Source organism: Sander vitreus, chromosome 6 (assembly GCF_031162955.1).
Source record: "Sander vitreus isolate 19-12246 chromosome 6, sanVit1, whole genome shotgun sequence".
NCBI classification, from domain to species: domain Eukaryota; kingdom Metazoa; phylum Chordata; class Actinopteri; order Perciformes; family Percidae; genus Sander; species Sander vitreus.
In genome coordinates, this window is record NC_135860.1 from 8,470,249 (window position 1) to 8,491,575 (window position 21,327).

The 21,327-nt window shown below is 41.3% G+C and overlaps 1 protein-coding gene across 1 annotated transcript; it reads right to left on the minus strand.

Moving 5' to 3' along the window:
* Positions 1-405: 405 nt before the first annotated feature.
* Positions 406-20,309, minus strand: ago1 (argonaute RISC component 1). Its single transcript, XM_078252377.1, has 19 exons — positions 19,840-20,309; positions 16,166-16,352; positions 13,205-13,325; positions 12,480-12,661; positions 11,750-11,886; positions 11,267-11,401; positions 10,436-10,523; positions 9,436-9,583; positions 9,130-9,249; positions 8,905-9,027; positions 8,533-8,666; positions 8,079-8,263; positions 7,774-7,933; positions 7,050-7,140; positions 3,690-3,884; positions 3,379-3,513; positions 3,175-3,276; positions 2,786-2,985; positions 406-2,407 (listed from the first exon to the last, which is right to left on the minus strand). Exons 1-19 carry the CDS (start codon positions 19,862-19,864, stop codon positions 2,299-2,301), a joined length of 2,577 nt encoding a protein of 858 aa, XP_078108503.1. The 5' UTR covers positions 19,865-20,309; the 3' UTR covers positions 406-2,298.
* Positions 20,310-21,327: the final 1,018 nt, after the last annotated feature.

Consider the following 21,327-nt stretch of genomic DNA (forward strand, 5'->3'; position numbering starts at 1 on the left):
CTGGAAAAAGCCCCCAGTCTGATTTTTCTTTTCTTTTCTTTTTTCAGCAAAGAATGAGGGGTAAAACACTGGCCCCGACTGTGAAAGGCCTGGCAACTGGTGAGCCAAGATACATAACAGGTTATTATTATATATTTATATATACAAATCACCTTGGACACAAAGAAGGATCAGTAAAACGGTGTACAAAGGCATTTTGATTATGCAAGTTAATAAACATGATTTCAAAATCAAACACATCTAATCTTTTGATCCCTTTCCGCTCAATGGGGCTCTGACCATCAGACAAGATTTGAGGCGCTTAAAGGGCAACTGAGGTGGAATTTTGAGACCGTCTCCACAGTGCCCTCTTGAGGATACACTCTGACACTAGTCACAATATTCATAATAATGACAACAGGGGGAAAAAAAGCAGTCTTTATAACCATTACACAATTGAGGCAAAACAACTGACAGGCAGTGGTGAGCACAAGGCTCCTACCTCTAAGGAAACCAAAATAAGGTGGCTCAGAATATCCAGTCATAAAAAATAATTACATGCATTTTTTCATAAATCCAGAAAGTGACTAGATGTAAATGCAGGGCATATTAAGTAATAGTGGCCCACCCTGTCCAATGTAGCAATCCCTTATCTGTGCCGCCCATGCACACAGAGCACCAATGGGGATTGGCTAACACTAGATACGGGATTGGTGCAGGGGATGCTGCAGGTGTGTGATGTTAAAAGTGAGAATAGAGAGCAAGGATAGAAGGTGATGATGGAAAGGGTTATGAGTGATAGTTTGACTTGGAGGATAATAAGGGGACAAGTGCATTTGAAGGAGTGGGTCTCTACATGCTAAGCAAGAGACGGAGAAGGAAGATATGTGTGTGCTTCTGCTATTCAGGCTATGAGTTGTAAATGCCTGCAGAGGGAAGAGCTGTGTGTATAAATGGAGATAGGTGTGTACAGGTACGCAAAGACGTGCGCGGGTTTGTAGTTTAGAGTGCACCGTGTGGCGTCATCTCTACTGATACATGTTGGAATGTGCAGAATGATCGGAGCAAGGTCAATTGCTGAATGGGAGTTCAGCTTTGCAGCACTTAAGTGATCACAGACTTTATATTTGCCTGCATTCAAATCTACAGAGGAGTGTTGACCTTGCCTATTGCCTTAGTTACCTATTTGTCCTGAAAGCTCTGCAGGTGTGGGTGTGAAAACTTCAAACTAATCTGTGTCAAGCCTCAGAACAGACAAATCTCACAATGAAGTAAAATATATCAATAAGTAAAAAAAAAAAGTGCCTCGTAAATCCTAAAAAAGCAATGCATACAGAAACGAAAGATTATCTTCCTGTTTAGGTGCCCCTTTTCCATTGGTTGGCATCACTTTTGGCTGGTTAATAATGCTGGTTTAGGTGCATGGGGTGCAAGTATATTTGATACACTGAAAAAAAAATGGTCCCTCTATTGTTATGCTAAGCTTGCCTCTATGGGCTAAATCTCTAAGGGACTGACCAATCAGCACAGAGAGTGCGGCAGGACTTCTCTCCTGTATCTACGATATGCTACACCTGCTCTTTCTGTCTCTGCTAATATAAAGACCAGAGGGCTAGCCTCACATGTACTAACAAAGTCTTGTGCAGGACAGGTGGCACCTACATGCTAACACTAAGTGCTAATGTACCATACCTCGGACTCCTCAAGGCAGTTTAAAAAAATAACATTATTCCAAAACATTAAAAACATGAATGTAGTTCATGACAACGATAAAATGATACATGTAAGTGTGCATGCCCAGTACCACCCCTCTGGAGGATCCCCATACTAAGGGGCTTGGAACACTGGCATCTGGCATTCGGATGGGTAAAGAGGCAGCATCGTGATGGCAGTTAAGAAAGTTTTTTTGTGATTTTGTTTTTCTTCTTTTCATCGCCTATTTTCCTCCCATCCGCATTGCATACTTACATACACAGGAGTGTGAAGGTAGTGTACAATACAAGTACATAATAATACCCACGTTTAAAAATTCTACATAAAAAGATCAATAGTCCTGGTAAAGTAAAAACAACAAAATGACAATAAAAATAATAATATTCATAACCGTTTGAGTGCATGAGGCTGTAGAGTCTGCCTGTGATTTACAGGTGAAGGGCTTTATGTTTCTTGGATTTGGGTGAATAACTGACAAGTCTGTGGAGTGTGTGTGGTGGGTAGTCATTTGGGAATAAGGGATGGGGATGAGGTGGTGGTGGGCCGTGCGCCCACTCAGGTAGAAATGAGTTGGGAAGGGTCGATGGTGGTGATGGTTGGTGTAGCTCAGGCGAAGTACATGGTCCTCAGAGTGTCGTGGTGAATCTGAACAGCTTTAGCCAGCGCCTGGGGGTCCCGACCGTTACTCTGACCAGACACATGGCTGCCTTCTCCACTGCAGAGAGATGACAGGGAGACAAGTTGCAGAACAAAGATCAGCGACACTTCATATGTGATTATCGGAATACAGTCACCAATAGCACTCTCTCAAACTTGGGGTCCAAACCCAATGTGGGGTCAGTTTATATGTAGACAGTGTTGCAGGACACAGTTGTATTAAGACTGATGTATTTTATGTTTGATATATTTGTGATAAAGTAAATATGTTTTAAATATGTAACTGCTTCTAAAGACAGATTAGAGAAAAAGGCCTACGGAACATTTCAAAATACTTTACAAAATAAAAAAATTCCTGAGAATTTTGGTAAACAACAACTGCCACACTATCAGCATTTGAGAAATCCTGTGTTACATCTTCCATAGCAACACTAACCTGTCATGTTCTTTGTCCACCAGATGGTAGCGGGCGCGGAAGGCCACAAGACGAGCATAGTAGGCCGGCGCAGGGATGGAGACTGAGCGGGTACAGCGCACGTACGTGTGGCACAACTGGTAAGTTAGAATCTGCAACTCATCAGCCGTGAAGCGATTGTCGTCCCATAAGACGTAGTAATGAGACGGCCGGCTGGTACCCTGGAGACAGAGAGAAGGCAATAAAAATGAGATGAAACACAATACGCAAAATAAAATGGCTAAGTAAAACAACCAAATGCAATATGTAGGGTTTAAGGGTCAAAGGCATTCACTCTCATTATAATCTATTCAGGGATTTTCAAAACGTAATTACAGAGCACTAAAACATACAGTTTCTGTTATTATTACCTGTATGCCCGCATGGCTACACAGGTAGAAGTCAAACTCAAAGGGATGAGTGATGCTGGTGTCCACCGTAGTCCCTGCAGGAATATTCCCACTCTTCCCAATCTATCAACAACAAAAAAAGATCATTATTAAACATATGAAAACAAGTGACTATGAAAAAAATGAAAACACATTTTAAAATGTGTTAGAAAATAGAAAGCACACCCTTTCAGACTTGTCAGCACAGAAGAGGCGTGTGTGGTGGCGTTTCTGCACCACAATGTAGGTGATGCCTGGCTGATAGTCTTTCTCCAACTTGATGCACGCATCTCTGATGGCCAGGAGCTCGTAGTGGAGAATCTTCACACGAGACAATTGTTTATTAGCTCGCTGATATAATCAGTTTGACAGAAACATGCAAAAATGCACTTTGCCAACATCAAGTGAAGAAACAAGACATTTTTACATATTTAGGACAATTCAGATAATCCATCAAAGAACTCACATCAGTTTCAACTACCATGTCGTCATATTACCTGGGGCAACTGTCCCTCAGGAACTCCATCTCTATAGAAAATGATCCTGGTGGGCTTGAACCGGGTCGACTTATAGAACTGAATTAACAGTTCACGCACCATGTAAGACAAATCTTCAATGATTTCCTGCCTGGGTCTCTGGACTCGCACTGTGGCACAGTATCGGCTGGGATGAGCATCCATACTGCCTACCACCTGGAAGAGAGGGGAGTGACAGAGTTTAACATGGCACTGTCAGCGTTGGCGATTTGATTCCCGCTGGTAACACGTGCAAAAAGTGCATTGGGTATTATAAGGTGCTTTGCATTAAGTCATCCATCAAATGTATGATGGAGAAACAAAGAACATCTTGTGGACCAGATCCTAATCCACTGTTATCAGTCATTAGTCCCTAATGTGTATGGTTGTACATTAACATCCCCTAGAGGCCGCTACTGCGAAGTGTGGGAGGCTCAACATCAACCTTTTATTTTTCTTCCCTCAAATTGTTTTACTGCACTTTCTAAAAATCATACTTTTTCACCAGTTTTCTTCTAATTTCAGAAGGAACAAGAGAAGTCCACTCTCATCTCCAATCCTCTCGCGCGTTTGTAATCATTTCTAGGCAACGACACAGCCAACCACAGCTGAGCTGAGGTCAAGGGTGGACGAGTGTTGACGTCATTTCCTTTTTGAACGTGAGTCAGTGATGAGCCATTTGTTTCCCTTAATCCCTTACTGACTCCTCTCTTACTGCTTTCTTTTTCTTCATTCAGCCTCATTTAGTGTCTATGCGAGTCTGAACGAAAAGTCAGATTGACTGCAGACTGCGGTTTCTCATGAGATGGACTTTCAAAGCAGGGCATTTGCCAGTAATTTAATGATTGATTGATAGATAGATAGAAATTTGTCTTGCAATACGAGCTCCAACAATTACAACACAACAACCTAAAGACAAAAAGCTAAAAACATATAGGCATCAAAAAATAAAAAAAGCTGTAAATTAGGGCGGTAACTAATGATGTGTTTTGGTGAAAATGCCTAAATGAGTTACAAATGCCAAAAATACCAGAGCTCAAGGTACTAAATTCATCTCGTCTATCCAACAGTCAAAAAACATAATATTATTTCCCCATTTCTATTGTGCATTCATGTTACCATAACCAAATTAATAATAAACAAACACTCACATATGAGCTGAATGTAAGGACATTTGCTCTACAACGTTTTGATTAACTTTTTGTCTGTGTTAAAGATTAAAAAGGTGGTAAAGCTCTTCTGCCTCAAACATACTATTTATGGCTTTGGGTTTATTCTTTAACCAGCATTGCTGTGCACCATGGTCATGCAGTGCCACTGTCACCAAGCAACCACGACCATGTGTTTTCTGACATCTTGACATCATTTACATGACCTTGTTACTTTATTGATTTGCCTATAAAAAGGAGGGGCCCTGCCAACACAGCATCTGGATTGCCAGCAGACACTTATTGACACAATTATTAACAATTATTAACAATATAACTACAGTATATACTTTTAGATAATGTTTTATGGCTTTAAAAAAAAAAGAATTGAAAAAGAGAGACCAACGTTCAAATCCCTGTGTTGGCCACCGTCCTTTGTTCTTAAAAGAAAACTATTCACCAGATATAGTTTTGATCCACTTTACGCCATCTGGATGTCGGAGCTGACACAGGGCTGCTGTGTCCAACACAAACAGCAGCAGTGGACAGAACCTGTCTGACATTCATGCTTATCAATTCTGTGAAATAAATAAATTAATTAATTACTTTGACTTTGGAATTTATAACAAAGGCAGCCAAGCAGCGGCACCTCAGGCACTTGGCTGCCTGAGGCACTGGCAGCCAAGTGCCTCAGACTGCTGTTCTCCTTTACATGGCTCTTACTATATTCAAATAACCCCCCGACTGTATTGAAAGAAAAATACTTTTCTTAAACTAGAAAGTAGGGCTGCACAATTAATCGCAATTTTATGGAAATCGCAATATGGACTAGTGCAATATCCAAATCGCAGGGGGGCGCAATATTTGTTAAAGGCAAAATATGTGTCAAACCATTCTAAAATAAAGTACTGTGGTGCTGCAGAGACATCCTGGCCTACAAATCCTATCCTACAGACCAAAGAAAAATCTTTGTTTGGTACAGATCCTCGCAAAAGATCCTTTCAATAAAAATGAGAATAATAACAAAATGATCATTCCCTCCAATATCGTGACTCATATCACAATCGCAATATCAGTCAAAATAATCGCAATTAGATATTTTCCTAATATCGTGCAGCCCTACTAGAAAGTCAATATTTTGTCAAAAGCCGATTTCTCTTCCTCTAATGTGTGCCTTTGTGGCAGTTTTAGAGTTATACTAAAAACCCAGCCTTTAAAATGATTCTTCAGAAACCTATGGGCATATGGATAAGAGATGTGCTATTGTTCTTAAAACCTGAAAAGATTAGACACTTGGAGAGAGGTGCTGTGTCAAAATTTGATAAACATCTTTTCTTTCTTATGTTGACTCCCTTGACCTGCAGCCTCCAGAGGCTTCATAATCCAGTCACTGCCATGGTGTAGCCTATAGCTTGGTGATATTGATCCTTGACCTTATCCTTTACACACTTGTTTTTGACCTAAGACCATAACCATTTTGTTGTTGTTGTTGTTGTTGTTGTCGTTTCGGTTTTGTTTTTATCCGTTTTGTTTGTTTTCTGTCCCCTGTATATTTATAGTTTAGCTTAACTTCCTTTATTGATTAGCCCAGCCTAAGCTGGGTGGGTGGATGGGTGGGTGGGTGAGAGGGGAGAATGTGGGTGTGGTTTATAATTATCTCTTTATTGATATGTCTTTTCTTTCTTTTTCTTTTTCTATTAGACTGTATTGTAAATCTAAATAGCATACATGTATACTATTACGTACACATATTATAATTACAGATTCATTTCTTGCATGGATTTTGTAAATGTAAAAGTCTAAATAAACCATGGGGAAAAAGAAGAAGAAACCTATGGGTAATGACAAACCTGTTTGTTCTACAGCCTATGATCTTTAAACATAAAGAACACAGACAATAACTACACCATCTATTGTTGCAACTAACACTTATTTTCATTATAAACAACCTGGACTTTGTTTTGATTAATCAAGTAATAATCTCTTAATAACATACGAAAAATGCCCTTAACAAGTTACTAGAGCCAAAAGCACTCCAGTGTCCCCCACACATGAGCTTAACCTGAACGCCCAGACTTAACAAGTGGCCTGACTTTGTGTGACATGCAATAGTTGCCCATTCCCTTCCTTTTCCTAAGATTGTGTTCAAGTTCACCTAGTGTTGTTTAATACAGACGTTATTTCTGAGACTTACAGCAGTAATGGAGGGCTTCTTGCCATCTCCAGCAGGGGGGTGCGTGACGTCTGCTCCCAGGAAGATAACCGGCTGCTGAAACACTGCTGACCTGAGAGTGCAAATAGACGAGGACATGCAAATTACACTTGCACATAAAGGCAGCGTGGGGTTGCTTTTAAAGAGTTGTATTATCAACACAGGCTGAAATACTGAGATGGGTCAATATACAATATGTCATCTAGCAGGACTTTAAGGGCTTCAAAAACTTAAATTGTAACATTCATCATTGTTGCATATGAGATCAAATAAATAATACAAAACTTGCATCTTAGGTGATAATATTGAAGGAGGCACTTCTAATTGACTGAAAGCCGATAGATCCCTAAATGTAAAAAATTAAATAAATAAAAAATGTAAAGAAAAATTAAATACAAAAAATAAACTTTTTTTTAAGATCATTTTAATTCTATGGTTTAACAGTGACATATATGGAAAGATGCAGTCCAAGTTCTTATATAGACAGCATCGACCTGTGACAGTAGTCTTACAGGAATGGGTTACACAGGGTCAAACACCTGTGTGTATATATATATATATATATATATATATATATATATATATATATATATATATATATATATATATATATATATATGTGACAGAAGAATTATTAAAATTCTTAGTGTTGTCCTCCTGCCATAAATGTAAAACTAATTCAAAAGCAGGCCAAACAAAAGCTCACCGTTGGTGAGGCACCAGGATGTTGTTGATGCCTCCCAGCTTCACATTGATCTTGAGGCAGAGGTTGGAGAGGGTCTGAGGTGACGTCTTCACCACGTTCTTCACCTGGACACACTGCGTGGCCATGCCCAAGAGGGTGTCTCCCACACGCTTTACCTCGGCTAAAGGGGACAGTTTAAAAATGGGACACGAAGCACACCATGATGATAAAGGACTGAGGTATCATTTTGTCTTGCATCTGTCTTGATGTCTCTTGATGATGCCAAACCGAGTGTATATCTAAACAGAAAAGAAAAAATAGCCTACCATAGACAGGGGTTTTTCCCGGCAGGATGACAATGATGAGCTGCAGTCCGGAGTAGGTGTTCTTCAGGTGTCTGAACATGGGCTCCACGCTGTCCGCTCCCTGGGCGTATTTACAGAAACATGGCTGGCCCTGGATGGGCATCCCAGCATCCTTAGAGATTTTACGCAGCTGGTCTGTGAAGTTCCTGAAAGGAAACCAGATTAGTTGAGACAAAATTCAGCAAGCTAAGGCATACCCCTGCTCATCAGGATATATTATTGATTATATTATAAAGAAATGAATCAGTGTTTGAGATACCAAATGCAGGCTGAACATGGCGTTGCGGATGCACATTTCAAGATGGGTCTAGTGACTTACCACTATTAAATGCAAAATAGCCAAAGAGTTATGGGGGAGATGATTTCATTCCTCCCAAAAAATTTATTTCCACTGTTAACACTCATTAGTACTTACTTGAGCACCTCTTCTCTGCACTGTTTCTGGGGGGCAAAGCAAGCAATCGCCCACACTTTGATCTCGATGCCATTATAAAACTGCTTCCCCCTCATGTCCCAAACTCCCTGGTTGGGGGTTGCTATGGCACGGTTCTGTTGAAAAATAGGACAAGAGGGGAGAAAGTTTAAATCAGGTCACATCTACTGCAAAATGGTGTGTGTGTGTGTGTGTGTGTGTGTGTGTGTGTGTGTGTGTGTGTGTGTGTGTGTGTGTGTGTGTGTGTGTGTCTGTGTGTGTATGTGCACTCCAAACAAAAATCCTTCAGTTGCAGACTCCCCCATCAAAACTCAAAAGAATGTGTTTTTAAATAATAAATGAACCATTTATTACCCGTCCTCCATACTGCAGGATAGGGGGTGGAAGCACCCTGCCCGTCACCTCAGCCATGTCATCTTTCACCTTGATCCCAAACTCCTGGATGTACGGGTCTAGGTTGAAGTTAGCATTCTTCATCTGTGAAGAGTAAAAGGCTGTGAGATCACGATCTCTGCATCTTACACTATAAATTACTGAGTCAGACATTCATACCAACCACTAGTTGTCTCTACAACTCACCAGCCTGCTGATCTCCTCTTGTCTGTCAGGTGCGGAGCGAGCTGTGGCTTTGATCATAGTGGAGGTCTGATTATCTGTCAGTTTCTTGATGCATCGTTGACCTGCTACAATGTTACACACCTGCGACAAATAAATCCAGAGTCATTAGGGGGTAAACATTGGTTTTTCACATGCACTAATCCTGGATGTATCTCAAAATGTGTGTGTAACCGTGTGCAAGTCAGTGCACATGGTGTTATTACATATGAACACTCTTTATTGGTTAAATCTTGAAATGATAAACTAAGATATCGAACCCTTCCTCACCTCCAGAGGCAGGTAGGTGTGCTTCTGCTCTTGCCCCACCTGTAGGCAAGGTAGGTGGGGGTATTTTAGCTGCAGGTTGTACTTCTGCTTGAAGTACTGGGCCACTGTACATTCTACTGTCTGCCCACTTTCGAGCTGGAGGGGAAACCTGGTGGAAAAGACAAAAAAAAACGTGAATTACTGTAGGATCTGGTACTAAGATGAAGAAGCTGCCTTGGCTGTAATGAGTTGTAAAATATTTTTGAGTGGATATAACCCAGCATGATCATGAGTGTGTGGCGCATCAGTGACCTTGTACCAACAAATGTCACTCTGTCATCGCAATGCATCACCGGCCAGCAGCTCCTGATTTGCTGAGTCATCCAGGTTGATGTTAAAATGCTAACGTATTAAAGTTGCTTACTCAGTATGACCAATAGACTTAAACAGGTAGATGCAGCAATTGTTACCTTCTCTTTCTTTTCATGTTTTAACAAGTTCCAATCTGTCAAACAACTTAAAAAATAAATAATTTGGGATAAATACTTTATTTTTATAGTTTATATAAGAGGAACCTTTACTAATATTTCACAATAGGGGGTTTCCACTGCAGAAACTTCGCCGGAGATTGAGAACCTTTTTGAGGAAATCAGGAACTTTGCCAGTGTTGGCAGCAGCTAGAGATTAATATAGCTCCTCTAGGAGAGTTCCAGGTGCAAAGAAAGTGCCAAAAAAAAGAGTCAGATAAAGAGAGACGGAAGGAGAGGTGGTTGAGAGGGCCAGTGAGTGACAAAGAGTAAACAAGAGAGACAAAAATAAATACCCATAAAACACTCAGCAGAGTGTCAACTGTGGAGACAGGCGAAACAAGCTACAGGATGATCTCTATGGAAAACTGGTTATTCACATCTAAGCAGATTATTCAAATCCATAGAAGCAATTTTGGGGATATCTTAATAATGTATACAGATAATAAATGGGTGTATTTGATAATGTAATACAATACTGTCTGCGTACTTACGTCTGGTGGCTGGCAGGTCGCCGGGTGACGTTGCATACACGATACTTCCTCTTCATTTGACCACAGTGGGTCACCTCCACCTTCAGGCCTGGTAATGCCAACAAGAAGTGGTGTTAACAAGAATGAACACAGACAGACACAGAAAGACAGACATTATAATTATAAGTAATCAGAATAGCTTCTTGTGAAATAACATAACACCACAATTAGGGGTGTAAAATCACACATTTTATCACGATACAAATATTAGATTGATGCTTTGGACAACGATACAATATTTACTGATATCACAAAGTCTGCCACGACGCAATTTTGATTCGATTCATTTCAGGGGCCTGCGAGCGATGTGAGTTGAAACATAAGCCAATTTAACACAATCAGTTACATTTATACGTATTTACAAAAAGCAACTAAAATATGATGTGTCAATTTCATTACCAAGCTTTTCCAGACATTTAATTAAAAGCAAACTACTCTTTTTTTTAACTAAAAGAATTATAATAAAAGTGGGAATTTCGAAATAAAGGCGCATCTAAAAAGGATGACGATACGTATCGATGTTTTGACTTTGTATCGATAATAATAGATTGTTGATGATTGACTCGATATATCGATCCAGATCGATGTATCGTCACACCCCTAACCACAATCAAAGCGAAAAGGGAAATGTTGCTGATAACATATGTCAGTAACTTATGTATAAAATGTAAAAAGAGTTTGCCAGGTGTGAGCAAAGACTCTTTAGACAGAGGCATGAAGGTGTACATTTATTTTCCTGTTCAGGGCTTCTCATGGAGTTTGTTGGGAGGCCCTTTCACACTAGTAGCCCACCTTTAATCTCCTTGGTGAAGCGGACCCTTTGCGAGTCAGTGAGAGTCTTGGGCTGCTCGTCGATATTGCGAATGTCCAAAACCTCACACATGAACTCAATTACAGGCTGGGCTTTGTAGAAGGCCGTGGCGGACACTAGAGGGAGACAGAGCAACAATAAGTCCATACAGGTCAGAGAAGAGCAACTTAACACAGGGTCCATGGATGCCCACAACTTTTATTAGCCTTTACATCGCCATTTAAGGCCTTTATCAGAGCAAACATTTATGTTACAAGCAGCCAATAGAAGCTTGTATTTATGATATCATATCGTAATTATAAATCATATAATTAGTGGTTTCAAATCCTCTTTGGTCTCTGAGTAAATGTTCTCCATTTCTGACCCCCCGTTTCTGCCCAGTCATGCAATGTCAGTAAAAAACAATGAGATCACTGACTGACTACACACACACACACACACACTCAGTCACTTCAGTGACTCACCATCAATGTTAAGCATCATCTTCCACATGGCGGGGCGCACAGACTGGTGGAAGCCAAACCAGACTTCCCTCCCCCCACCCAGTGGGTGGTAGTATCCCTCAGGTGGGGAGAAAAATGAACGGCCCACTGGAGTGTACCTAATTGGAAAAGATGGAAATGATGAATGTGCGAAAAAGACTGGACTTGATACAAAGCATGACCTCAGCGTGACTTCATATCCAGTGAAGTTGTCGTCTCATGTCAGAGGTTTCAGAATAAGTCAACTCTTGAAATCGTTAGAACAAAACAAAAATTAAACTGCAAATAAAAACACTGGGAGTTATGAGGAACAGTGCTATATTTGTCTGAAACTGAGAAATAGAATTAGGAAACAGCATTAGCACTGAAATGACAACTTGTTTGTCCTTTTTGACTATGTTTAGTTCAAGTACTAAAAGCCAGTTTTCGTTATTCCCCTGCTCAGCATTGTTCAGTGGACACTTTCACACAGGTCTCCGCTAACAGCTATTGTTTAGTCACTCTGACCCCTGGAGCCATGACTGTCTGATGTATGTGAAGGGAACAACCCAGTTAACCTTGCTAAGCTGCACGGTTATAACTTGGCAACATGACTTTCCAATCTGCTTTTAAAAATGTACTTGACAGGAGTAGGGGTGTGGCAGTATGTGTAGGTATGTGTGTTTGTGTCTGTACTGGTGTAACTTAGAGAGAAAGGGTTCCTGTGGTGTACCTCATAGAGGCCAGGTGGCGCATGGCCACGTCAAGGGCTTGAACCGAGTCGAGGGGGACCTGAAGCCGACCACTGACCAGAGTCTCCTGCAGCAGGCGCCATGACACTTTGGCCAGCCAACGGATGGACACCTTGAAGATTCGGTCTTTGCCCTCACCTGGAATGGTTACCTCAAAATCCACCTGGAGAAATAGAGGACAGAAAGGACAGACAAAGAGGGTAGAGGTAAAGAACAAGGCTGCAGGAGAATGAGAATAACCAGAAATTGAATGAAGATGGACTATTAGCAAGTAAAGCAAATTATCTGGCTGTGTAGTATACTGGAAACCCTGTGGTGTATATTTACAAGGACAGATACCAGAATGCTATTGATCTTCTAATCTAATGCTCTGCAAGAAAGTGAATAAGCTAGCGATATTCCTTCAAGATCACCAACAACAGAAAGCAGAATTCTTTGTACTCAACACATTAAAACTAGACGTCTCCAACATTGTTCCATAAAACAGTAGGTGTTTGTGGTTGTTGTGAATACTGGGAGAGACATATGTGCTCTGTAGGAGATAAATAACACTTTCTATTTTTTTTCACATGACTCTTCTTCCCCTGGAGAAATAGTGTAACTCATGTTCGGACAGGTCCTAAGATTGACTTTATTGATCCCTGAGGAGAAATTAGTTAGTTGGTTAGTTGTAACAGTGTAAAGCACAACCACTGCAAACATCTACCTTCTCACTCCCAATAGGAAGTGCTAGCACCGTGTAGATGTTCTTCTTTCCGTCATACACTGGCTTCCTGTCGCCAAAGAGCTGGGGCTTGAAGTGTTGAACCATGTATTCCACCACCTCCCTGTAGGAAGCGACACACACAAACACAGTATGGGATTAAACATGCAACAGAAATGCAAAAGAGACCCTGCTCTGCCAATTAAACCCATCGCCTCATCAGGATGCTCTATTGTGATTGGGGGGGGGGGAGAAGTTCTCAAGATGATAGGATATTGATCAAGCAGGATGCAGCTGTTGGGTGCAATATTTCATGGTCACAGGGGGAGAGGCAAGGACAAAAAGAGCGAGGGAGTGGGCGGGGGGCACCTTTCAATGCTCGGTGCCTTGGCCTTCATAAGTGTGGGGGATGAGAAGTTGTTCTGTAAAGAAAAGGTCAAAGGGCTTGACCTTTGCATGCCTTCTTAGAACCTTTGTCTCGAGCCCTAAACCCAAAAGAGAACCTCACTGAATGTTAGAGACGGTGGTAAACACACAGAATTCTTCTTCAAGAATTTCAGGTTTTTGGAGCGAAAAACTATTCAATTACAAATTACACGTGTTGTTTAATTGTTTGTTGTTCGTAGTGTTTGTTTTTGTGAATCAAAAATAATGTCAAGTTCTTCCTTTCAAGTTTTGAGAAAAGTAATAAATTGGTCTTTAAACATGCAAAAGTCTAAATAAAGTTGTCAACAATAAAGGCTACCCCATGTTTGTATAATAACATATGGCACTAGATTGAAAGACTCTATTATTATAACCATTTTACACTGGCTCTTATTAAGTGATTATTGATTATTATTATTATTATTGAGTGCCAAGGCTATTAGTCAGCCACACTGGACAGTAAACTTGAGAGTTCACGGATTGATCTAGTGCCTAGACACTGACAAAAGGTTAGCGTGTGTGTGTGTGTGTGTATATATATATATAATAATATTCCTGCTTCTACTGTCCCTGATACCTGACACATTTCCACACAAAGAAGGACAACAATTGTATCTTGTTGACAGCCACCTCATAGTGTGACACAACAACAATTTTAGTCGAAAGCAGAGGAAAGTATTGTAAAAGGGAAAATGGCATTCATGCCTTCATAGAAGGGTAAAATCTACTGGATCAAACATGGTATGACGATAGAGCCCGGCCGATATATTGGCGGGCCGATATTATCGGCCAATATTAGGCATTTTCCAAACTATCGGTATCGGCATTTATAATGGCCGATAAATGAATATTTAAAAAGTAAAATAAAAAACGGACGAAACACCCTTCAACCATGTTCTGAGTGTTGGCGTTGCATAGTTTGTCCACCAGATGGCGCTCTACAACGTCACTGTTAGCAACACTCGTGTTTAACCCTTTAAGTTTCATCGGCCAATATATCAGATTTTTAAATCACCAAATATTTGTATCGATATCGGCCTTAAAAATCCTTTATCGGTCGGGCTCTACATGACGAAACATCTGTATTGTGTGGCATGTTGCCATTTCACCTCAAAGGCAGACAAGACAGTCTTTTTTTTTTTAAAGGAACTGGCTCTCTGTAGAGCCATGACAAAAGTATGCAAGGCAGACAGACAGCATATTCCCCCCCTGAATTTTGGAATATATGTTTATGTACTGTTTGTTGCTTGGATTAAAGTAATAAATGTGACAAATCATAACCACGGCAGCTCTTTTATGTTTTTAATTTGTTACAGCTGGAAAATAAAAATGGATGGAGCCAGTAAAAACTGGATTAATTAGTTTCATGAAAAAAAATACAAAAGCTTGCAAGTATGTAGCAAGTTACATAGCAATCTGCACTAGCCTAAATAGTTAAAGGGAAGCTAAAGGAAGGCTGTCTCTTCGCAATGAACAAAATACCTTTTATTAAACCTGCTCCATTATAATTTTTTGTAAGATGCCTTTTTTGCTCCTGCATCTTATTACAACGTTGATTGGAAAGCCACTCACAGTATGTTTATTCTACTTAATAATATCTTTAGAACCCTTCAGTGACTTTATCTAGATTTTGACACAGCCACCCAACACAAGGGCTTCTTCAAGCACAGTGCAGCATAAACACCAGCCAAGGTGAAAGGGTCAGTTAAGTTAAATTCACTTTTGACTCCACCATCTGTCCAGTCCGGTGACTCGGGCAAAGCGACTGCAGGAGGAGAAGGCCTCCTACTGCTTAATATAATCTAAAATATAGGTACTTAAGTATTTCATTTTTGTCACTGATTTTTGCTCTTCAAGGACTTACGAGGACTCACACTAGGTATGATTTTCACAGAGGCTTTGCCTTCAGTATAAAGCAAAGGATAAAATGTCAATGTAAAGTTTGAAAAATGCATTTCATTGCCTAAAATATCAAAAGCAGGTCACAAGGTTCAGCCTTTTTGCCCCAAATTTGAGTAACTCATGACTAAATATCTACTTATACCGCCTTTCAAATCAAATATTTGTTTTCCTACATAACAGTCAGAGCTGCATGGTGCAAACATAACGCACTTTAAAACTAGTAAGAACAACACATGTAAGGCATACTTGAGAGTTGAAGAGCTCTGCTTTAGCTACCACAGATGTATGTTTATTTCCCCCACACGAAAATATGGTAATCAACCTGTATAAAATAAATAAATAGTTGTTACAAAGAATTACATTTAAATCCCAGTTGCATTGTTCATGCTGAAAGTAGCTGTTGTTGCTGCCTCCTGAAAAGTGATTACAAGTGACTGTTGGGCTTTCATTATCCAATTTCAAACAGTTCAACACTGGAGACATTTCAGCTGCTTGTTGACTTCTCAAAATCCATGCCTTGCTGCCACAGGTTTATAATCGCTTATGACACATGACAACTGCCAAGTACTGATCTTTCAGATTCATGTGGTACATCAGAAATCAAGGTGTAACCACAGTCTTCAAATGTCCTTTTACCTGTTGACTCTCCGTGGGCACTTGTCTGGCTTAATGTCCACTTCATAGTGAAAAACGTCCATCTTTGGGATCTCGACCTCAAAGTAGTTAGCCAGCAGCTTGATGGGCTTGCCCACGGTACCCATGCCTGGCCGGCGGGGGGCATGGAACACCTGCTGCAGAGGTGGGGGGAAGGCCCCCATGGGCACTGGACAGACAAGGGATAGGGAGCCATAGACAAGGGCAGGTGACAGAAAGGAGGAGGTTCAGAGCAAAGAGGGTAGGAATGAGGAAAGTGGATGTGAACAAAGCAACAGTGAGAGCAGAAAAAGAGCAAGACAATGCAGAGGAAGGACATAGGCAAAGCAGGCACACATGGGATAAGGAACGGTCAAGTGAGGAGGTGGCAAAGGAAGTGGTTGTGAACAGCAGAGGGCAGGGCAGAGAGGGCAAGAAATGTGGCATAAGCCGGGAAGGAAGCATGGGCAGGGGCCAAGAGGACATGATGGGGGACACCAGAGAGAGTGGTAGGAACAAAAGACAGGAAGAGGGAAGATAGAAAAAGAGAGCAATGATTAGAATGGAACAGTTAAGCAGCAACATGTGCATTTGGGGCCAGGGAGAGGGAAATGTATGTTATATAAGTGGAAAGATAAAGGGTGAGGGAGGAGGATATTGACAAAGCATAAGGAAGAGGATGAGAAACAACCAGATAAAGTCAAATGAGGATGGACAAGGGAGAGAACGGGGAGGATGGTAGAAATAGAAATGATGGCGAGGAAAGAAAAGGAATACGTTAGAAAAAAAAACTTCATTTATGTAGCAAAGTGTGATTTTTGAAGATGATTTATCACATGAGCTTCAGTTTGGTTGTGCTTCTGAGCACATCCCTGCTATACAGACTTCCAACAATGATGATAATCGATAAGACAAAACAATCATTTTGATCTCATTTGGCTCTGGGAGCGCATGATGAAATGTTCCACTATTACTTTACATTTTACATTGACCAATTGATTCATCAATTAATTGAGAAAATAATTTAGAGATTATATTGATAATGAAAATAATCATCAGTTGCCCTAAACAGATTTTGCACACTCAAAATAAGTCTCATTTCTGAAAATGTATATTGTATAATCTAGGTCTAGTCTAGGCAGTGTTTCTCTGGCAGAAGAAGTAACAAGTAGTCCACGCAGCATACACTGATGTGACTATCAGTGTCCATACTAGTATCGTGTCTTAAAAACAAGTCTGAGCTGGTCAGGAGGTCTAATACAGAGGGGGTCCTAGACTGGGTGCTAAAGATGTGAGGCTAGCTGTGACTCCTGCCTGAGAGGGGCCCAGTGCTTTAACCTCTGGGTCCTCAGAGAACAGCCCTCCTTCACCACAACAAAGACCCCAGCTGCCCTGCTCCTCCATCTCACACACACAAACACACGGGTATACGACAGAGGAGCGCCCTTGCTTCAGCGAACACACACCCTCATACACACACACACATAGGGGGCCCCCTCTACATTCCCAGCCTCACCATGGAGACACCACGGCAACACAGCATTGTCATGGATATCAGGGGACCTGTGTGTGTGTGTGTGTGTGTGTGTGTGTGTGTGTGTGTGTGTGTGTGTGTGTGTGTAGGGCTGTTGGAAGAGATGGGAGGAGGCAGGGTGCTGCTGTGGTCATGCTGAAGAGACCTTGGCCTTTTTGGTCTTGCACTGAGCATGTTCCTACATCGGGCCAAGGCGCCTGTTTATCCCAAACTGGAAAAGCCCTGCTTTAAATAGCTGCTATGGAAATCCTTGGGTCAAACATACCACTCAATCATATGTTCACTAAGCCTTCAGAAAATGCCAAACTGACAGGAAGAGTAGCATTAGCCATAAAACACAGAAAGATGCTCTGTGCTTAGTGTGTGCTGCGTGCGTCTATGTATAGAATCACACTTCACTACAACACCATAAACACAGACATGTGTTGACCACACATACTCTATGTGCAAAAATGCACGCATGTGTTTGAATACGGGAGTGTCTAAAGTGAGTTGTGATTGTTGCACACTCACAAAATGACACACACACACACACTTCGCCCTCGTGCCAGTGAAGGCAGATGGTGAGAAGCGGAGCCAGCGCTTTCACATATCCCAAGACAATAGCAGTCTTTTCCGAGCGGCCAGACTTAAAGCAGAGCTTTGGAGCTGCATCATAACATGAAGACGCTCACAGCTTACGGTCTTTACAGTGACGTAACAAGCAATAAGCCTATGTCACATGGGATATTACTACTTTAAAGTCATATCTAAGGGAACATGTACATTTTTTGCGCACTATATTTTGGTTCATTATTAGCCACTTGGCAAGTTTGCCCATTTCATGATCCTTTGGTGGGATCTGCAGTACAACCAACTTTAAGCCCTTTTTTAGGCATCCTACTAGACGGCAGTAATAGTAGTTCTCAAGTGTAGCTAATGATAAAGGATGAGTGCTACCAAGCATAAATGCAAGTACACTTTGAAATTGAAAGAATCTATCACAATGAAATGAGGCTTTAAAATCTCAAAATAGAGAACAGTAGTGGATTTGTACTAGGAGACCCCTTCCCTCATCAGAAGATCACAACAGGCCAAGTACATGAATGAGAAGGAACAGACAAATATGCATTGTTTCGGCTCTCTGAATAATTGGCTGTTGACCATGAGCTAAACATGGCAATCAGCATCATGACGGGCCCCAAGGACCCTTCCCCCCCAACCTTAAAAATAAAAACAAGCCTATTCAACTGATTTCAATCTCAGGCCTATTTGTACAAATAAAGACAGCCTGGAGATATCCAAAGAGGGTTCAGAGATAGTTAACAGGGTCTATGAGGTCACAACACCACCTCTTTAAAAAAAAAAAACACTTTAGACCTTGGCATAACGTCAAACTCTACCTAGTTTGTGTTTTAATTACCTGCCTCCGCACCTCAGTGTCATCCAAGAAAACTGCTAAATAAAGATTATCACTGGCACTGATCAGCACTAGCTGTAAATCTGAAGCACGCAGAGCGAAACCCCACATACAAATGCAATGCACATGCTTCTCAGTCTTTCCAAGTCTAAAAACAGGTTCTGTCAACTCTAACAGCAGATACACAGATATAACAATTGAGGATTCATTTTGGTTCAACATAAATAAATAATCTGTCTCTGCAGATGTTAGGCCTGTGTCCCTAATGTGCGCATGTAATGTAAGCCTATGTGTTAAACACTTTAGACAACCTGAACAGTGATAACCGGTCAGTGAAAAGAGAGGCTGGTCTGATGTGTGGGGTGTGCAGCCAGCTGCTACTGCTGCAAGGCGGGCTTCACCTCGTCCCTCCTCATCCAGATTCCCACGACCCCCCCTGCCCTCGCGCATGGCTTAGGATATTGTCAGCACTCCCACAGACTTGTCTATAGCTATAAATCTGGATAAATAATAACGTTCTCTACAAAGTGGTGGGCATGCAGACTGCAAAAGAGCCCCCTCCATCTCCCACTCTCTCTTCTGTACACGTTGCGATGCAACAGACTGGGTTGTCACCAAGCCTCCTTCTACATCCCCGTGACGCTAAGGCTAGGCTACAGTGCCCCTTTTTTTTTCCAACTGCAGAATAACTCAGGTATCCGAATTGATAACATGTAAAACCAGTCAAGTAAAAAATAAACCTACCAGCGCCAGACGGTCCCGGCTCCATCCCATTCACTTAGCCGCGCGGGTACAAGCTAGCTTGTCCGGGGTGCTGTGGCCAAACCGCCGGCCCCTTCAGGCTGGAAGCGTCTCAGACTTCCAGCCCCCTCCTCTCGGCGTGTAGTCTTCTCCTTGCTCGGTGTACCCCCGCCCCCTGCCCCTGCCAGAACCCCCCAGACCCGCAGAGGAGTTACGGCTAACGGCGATAGCTGGTGCTTGACTGCCCGTTGACCCTGGAGGTAGGAACGTTAGAGCTGGAGGGCGATACTATCTTATTTCTGACCACTGTTCCTCTGCGGTGCGGTCCCTCCCGGCGCCGTTATTTAGCCGATTGTCCGCGGCGCTGTGATTGCTTGTCGGTCTGTTGTGCCCCTACTCACCGTTTAAGCAGGATTCTCCAGCGGAACAAAAAAGGGCCAGCCCCTCACCCCCCAAAAATCTGAAACTTCTTCTTTGCCATTAGAAAGTGCAAAGGAACTGTTGATGAACTTGCTGTCACACCCCAGAGGTTGAAGGCGGAACTACACTGCAGATATGAAAATATAGGCAAGTGTCACTTAAGACTATAGACTGTATAAAATAAGACCCAGTGTCTTTTTAAAATAAAGAAATAAGACTTTGTGAAATTAGTAATCATAACTACACAAAAAATAACCACAAAAACATAAAATTGTGAAATAATTCAGGACATTTTAAAACCTTAATGTACTGCAGCTCAGTAATTTGTGTTAGAATTGTCCTCTCTCAAAGTTTGAATCTATAGGCGTAAAGCTTATTTGAATAACCTAACTTAGCTACTTGGATTTTGTACATTGAGGCGTTCTATGTTCTTGTATCTCTTTTAGCAGTTGTATGCCTGTTAGCAGCAATTTACATGATATGTATCTTATATTTATTTTTGGCACATATAATTTTCCGTTTTTTCTTTTCTATTTCCTTATTTTTTATTGTTTCATAATTATTTTATTGTTCGTTTTCCATTGGAGAAATCTACTTTGCGTTGTTTTATGCTTTTTTTTATTTCAGCAGCGTAATCATCGTTTTGTTACATGTGCAGATATACTGTATAGACAAAACTAAACATTTGTTTTTAGACCTAAGACATCCATCCCTCTGCTATTGATATTTATCCAACAGATCCTTCACTGTCTCCATTGGCAACTCATCCTTCATCTCATGGAGTTCCCCAAAGTTATATATACTTGGTCCCATCTTTTCTTCATCTATATGGTGTAAGTGTTGGGTCACATTACCCTGAAACGTAACCCCTCTTTCCAATTTAGTACGTTGACACGCACACTAATATTCCACTATTATTCCGAATAGGCCTATGACAACATTCCGAATTTGAGTCAGGTCATGTAAACAGCATATTCCGTTTTGATATTCCGAATATGGCCTTTTTCCGAATTTAGCATTTTCCGATTAAGACATGTGGGATATGCATATGCCGGTATTATTCCGGTTTCA

Coding starts and splice junctions, on each gene's coding strand:
- ago1 (XM_078252377.1), bottom strand. CDS start 19,864: ATGGAGCCGGGACCGTCTGGCGCTG. Junction 8,264..8,532: donor TGCAGAGAAGAGGTGCTCAA/GTAAGTACTAAT, acceptor GTTTCCTTTCAG/GAACTTCACAGACCAGCTGC. Junction 2,408..2,785: donor GTGGACAAAGAACATGACAG/GTTAGTGTTGCT, acceptor ATCTCTCTGCAG/TGGAGAAGGCAGCCATGTGT.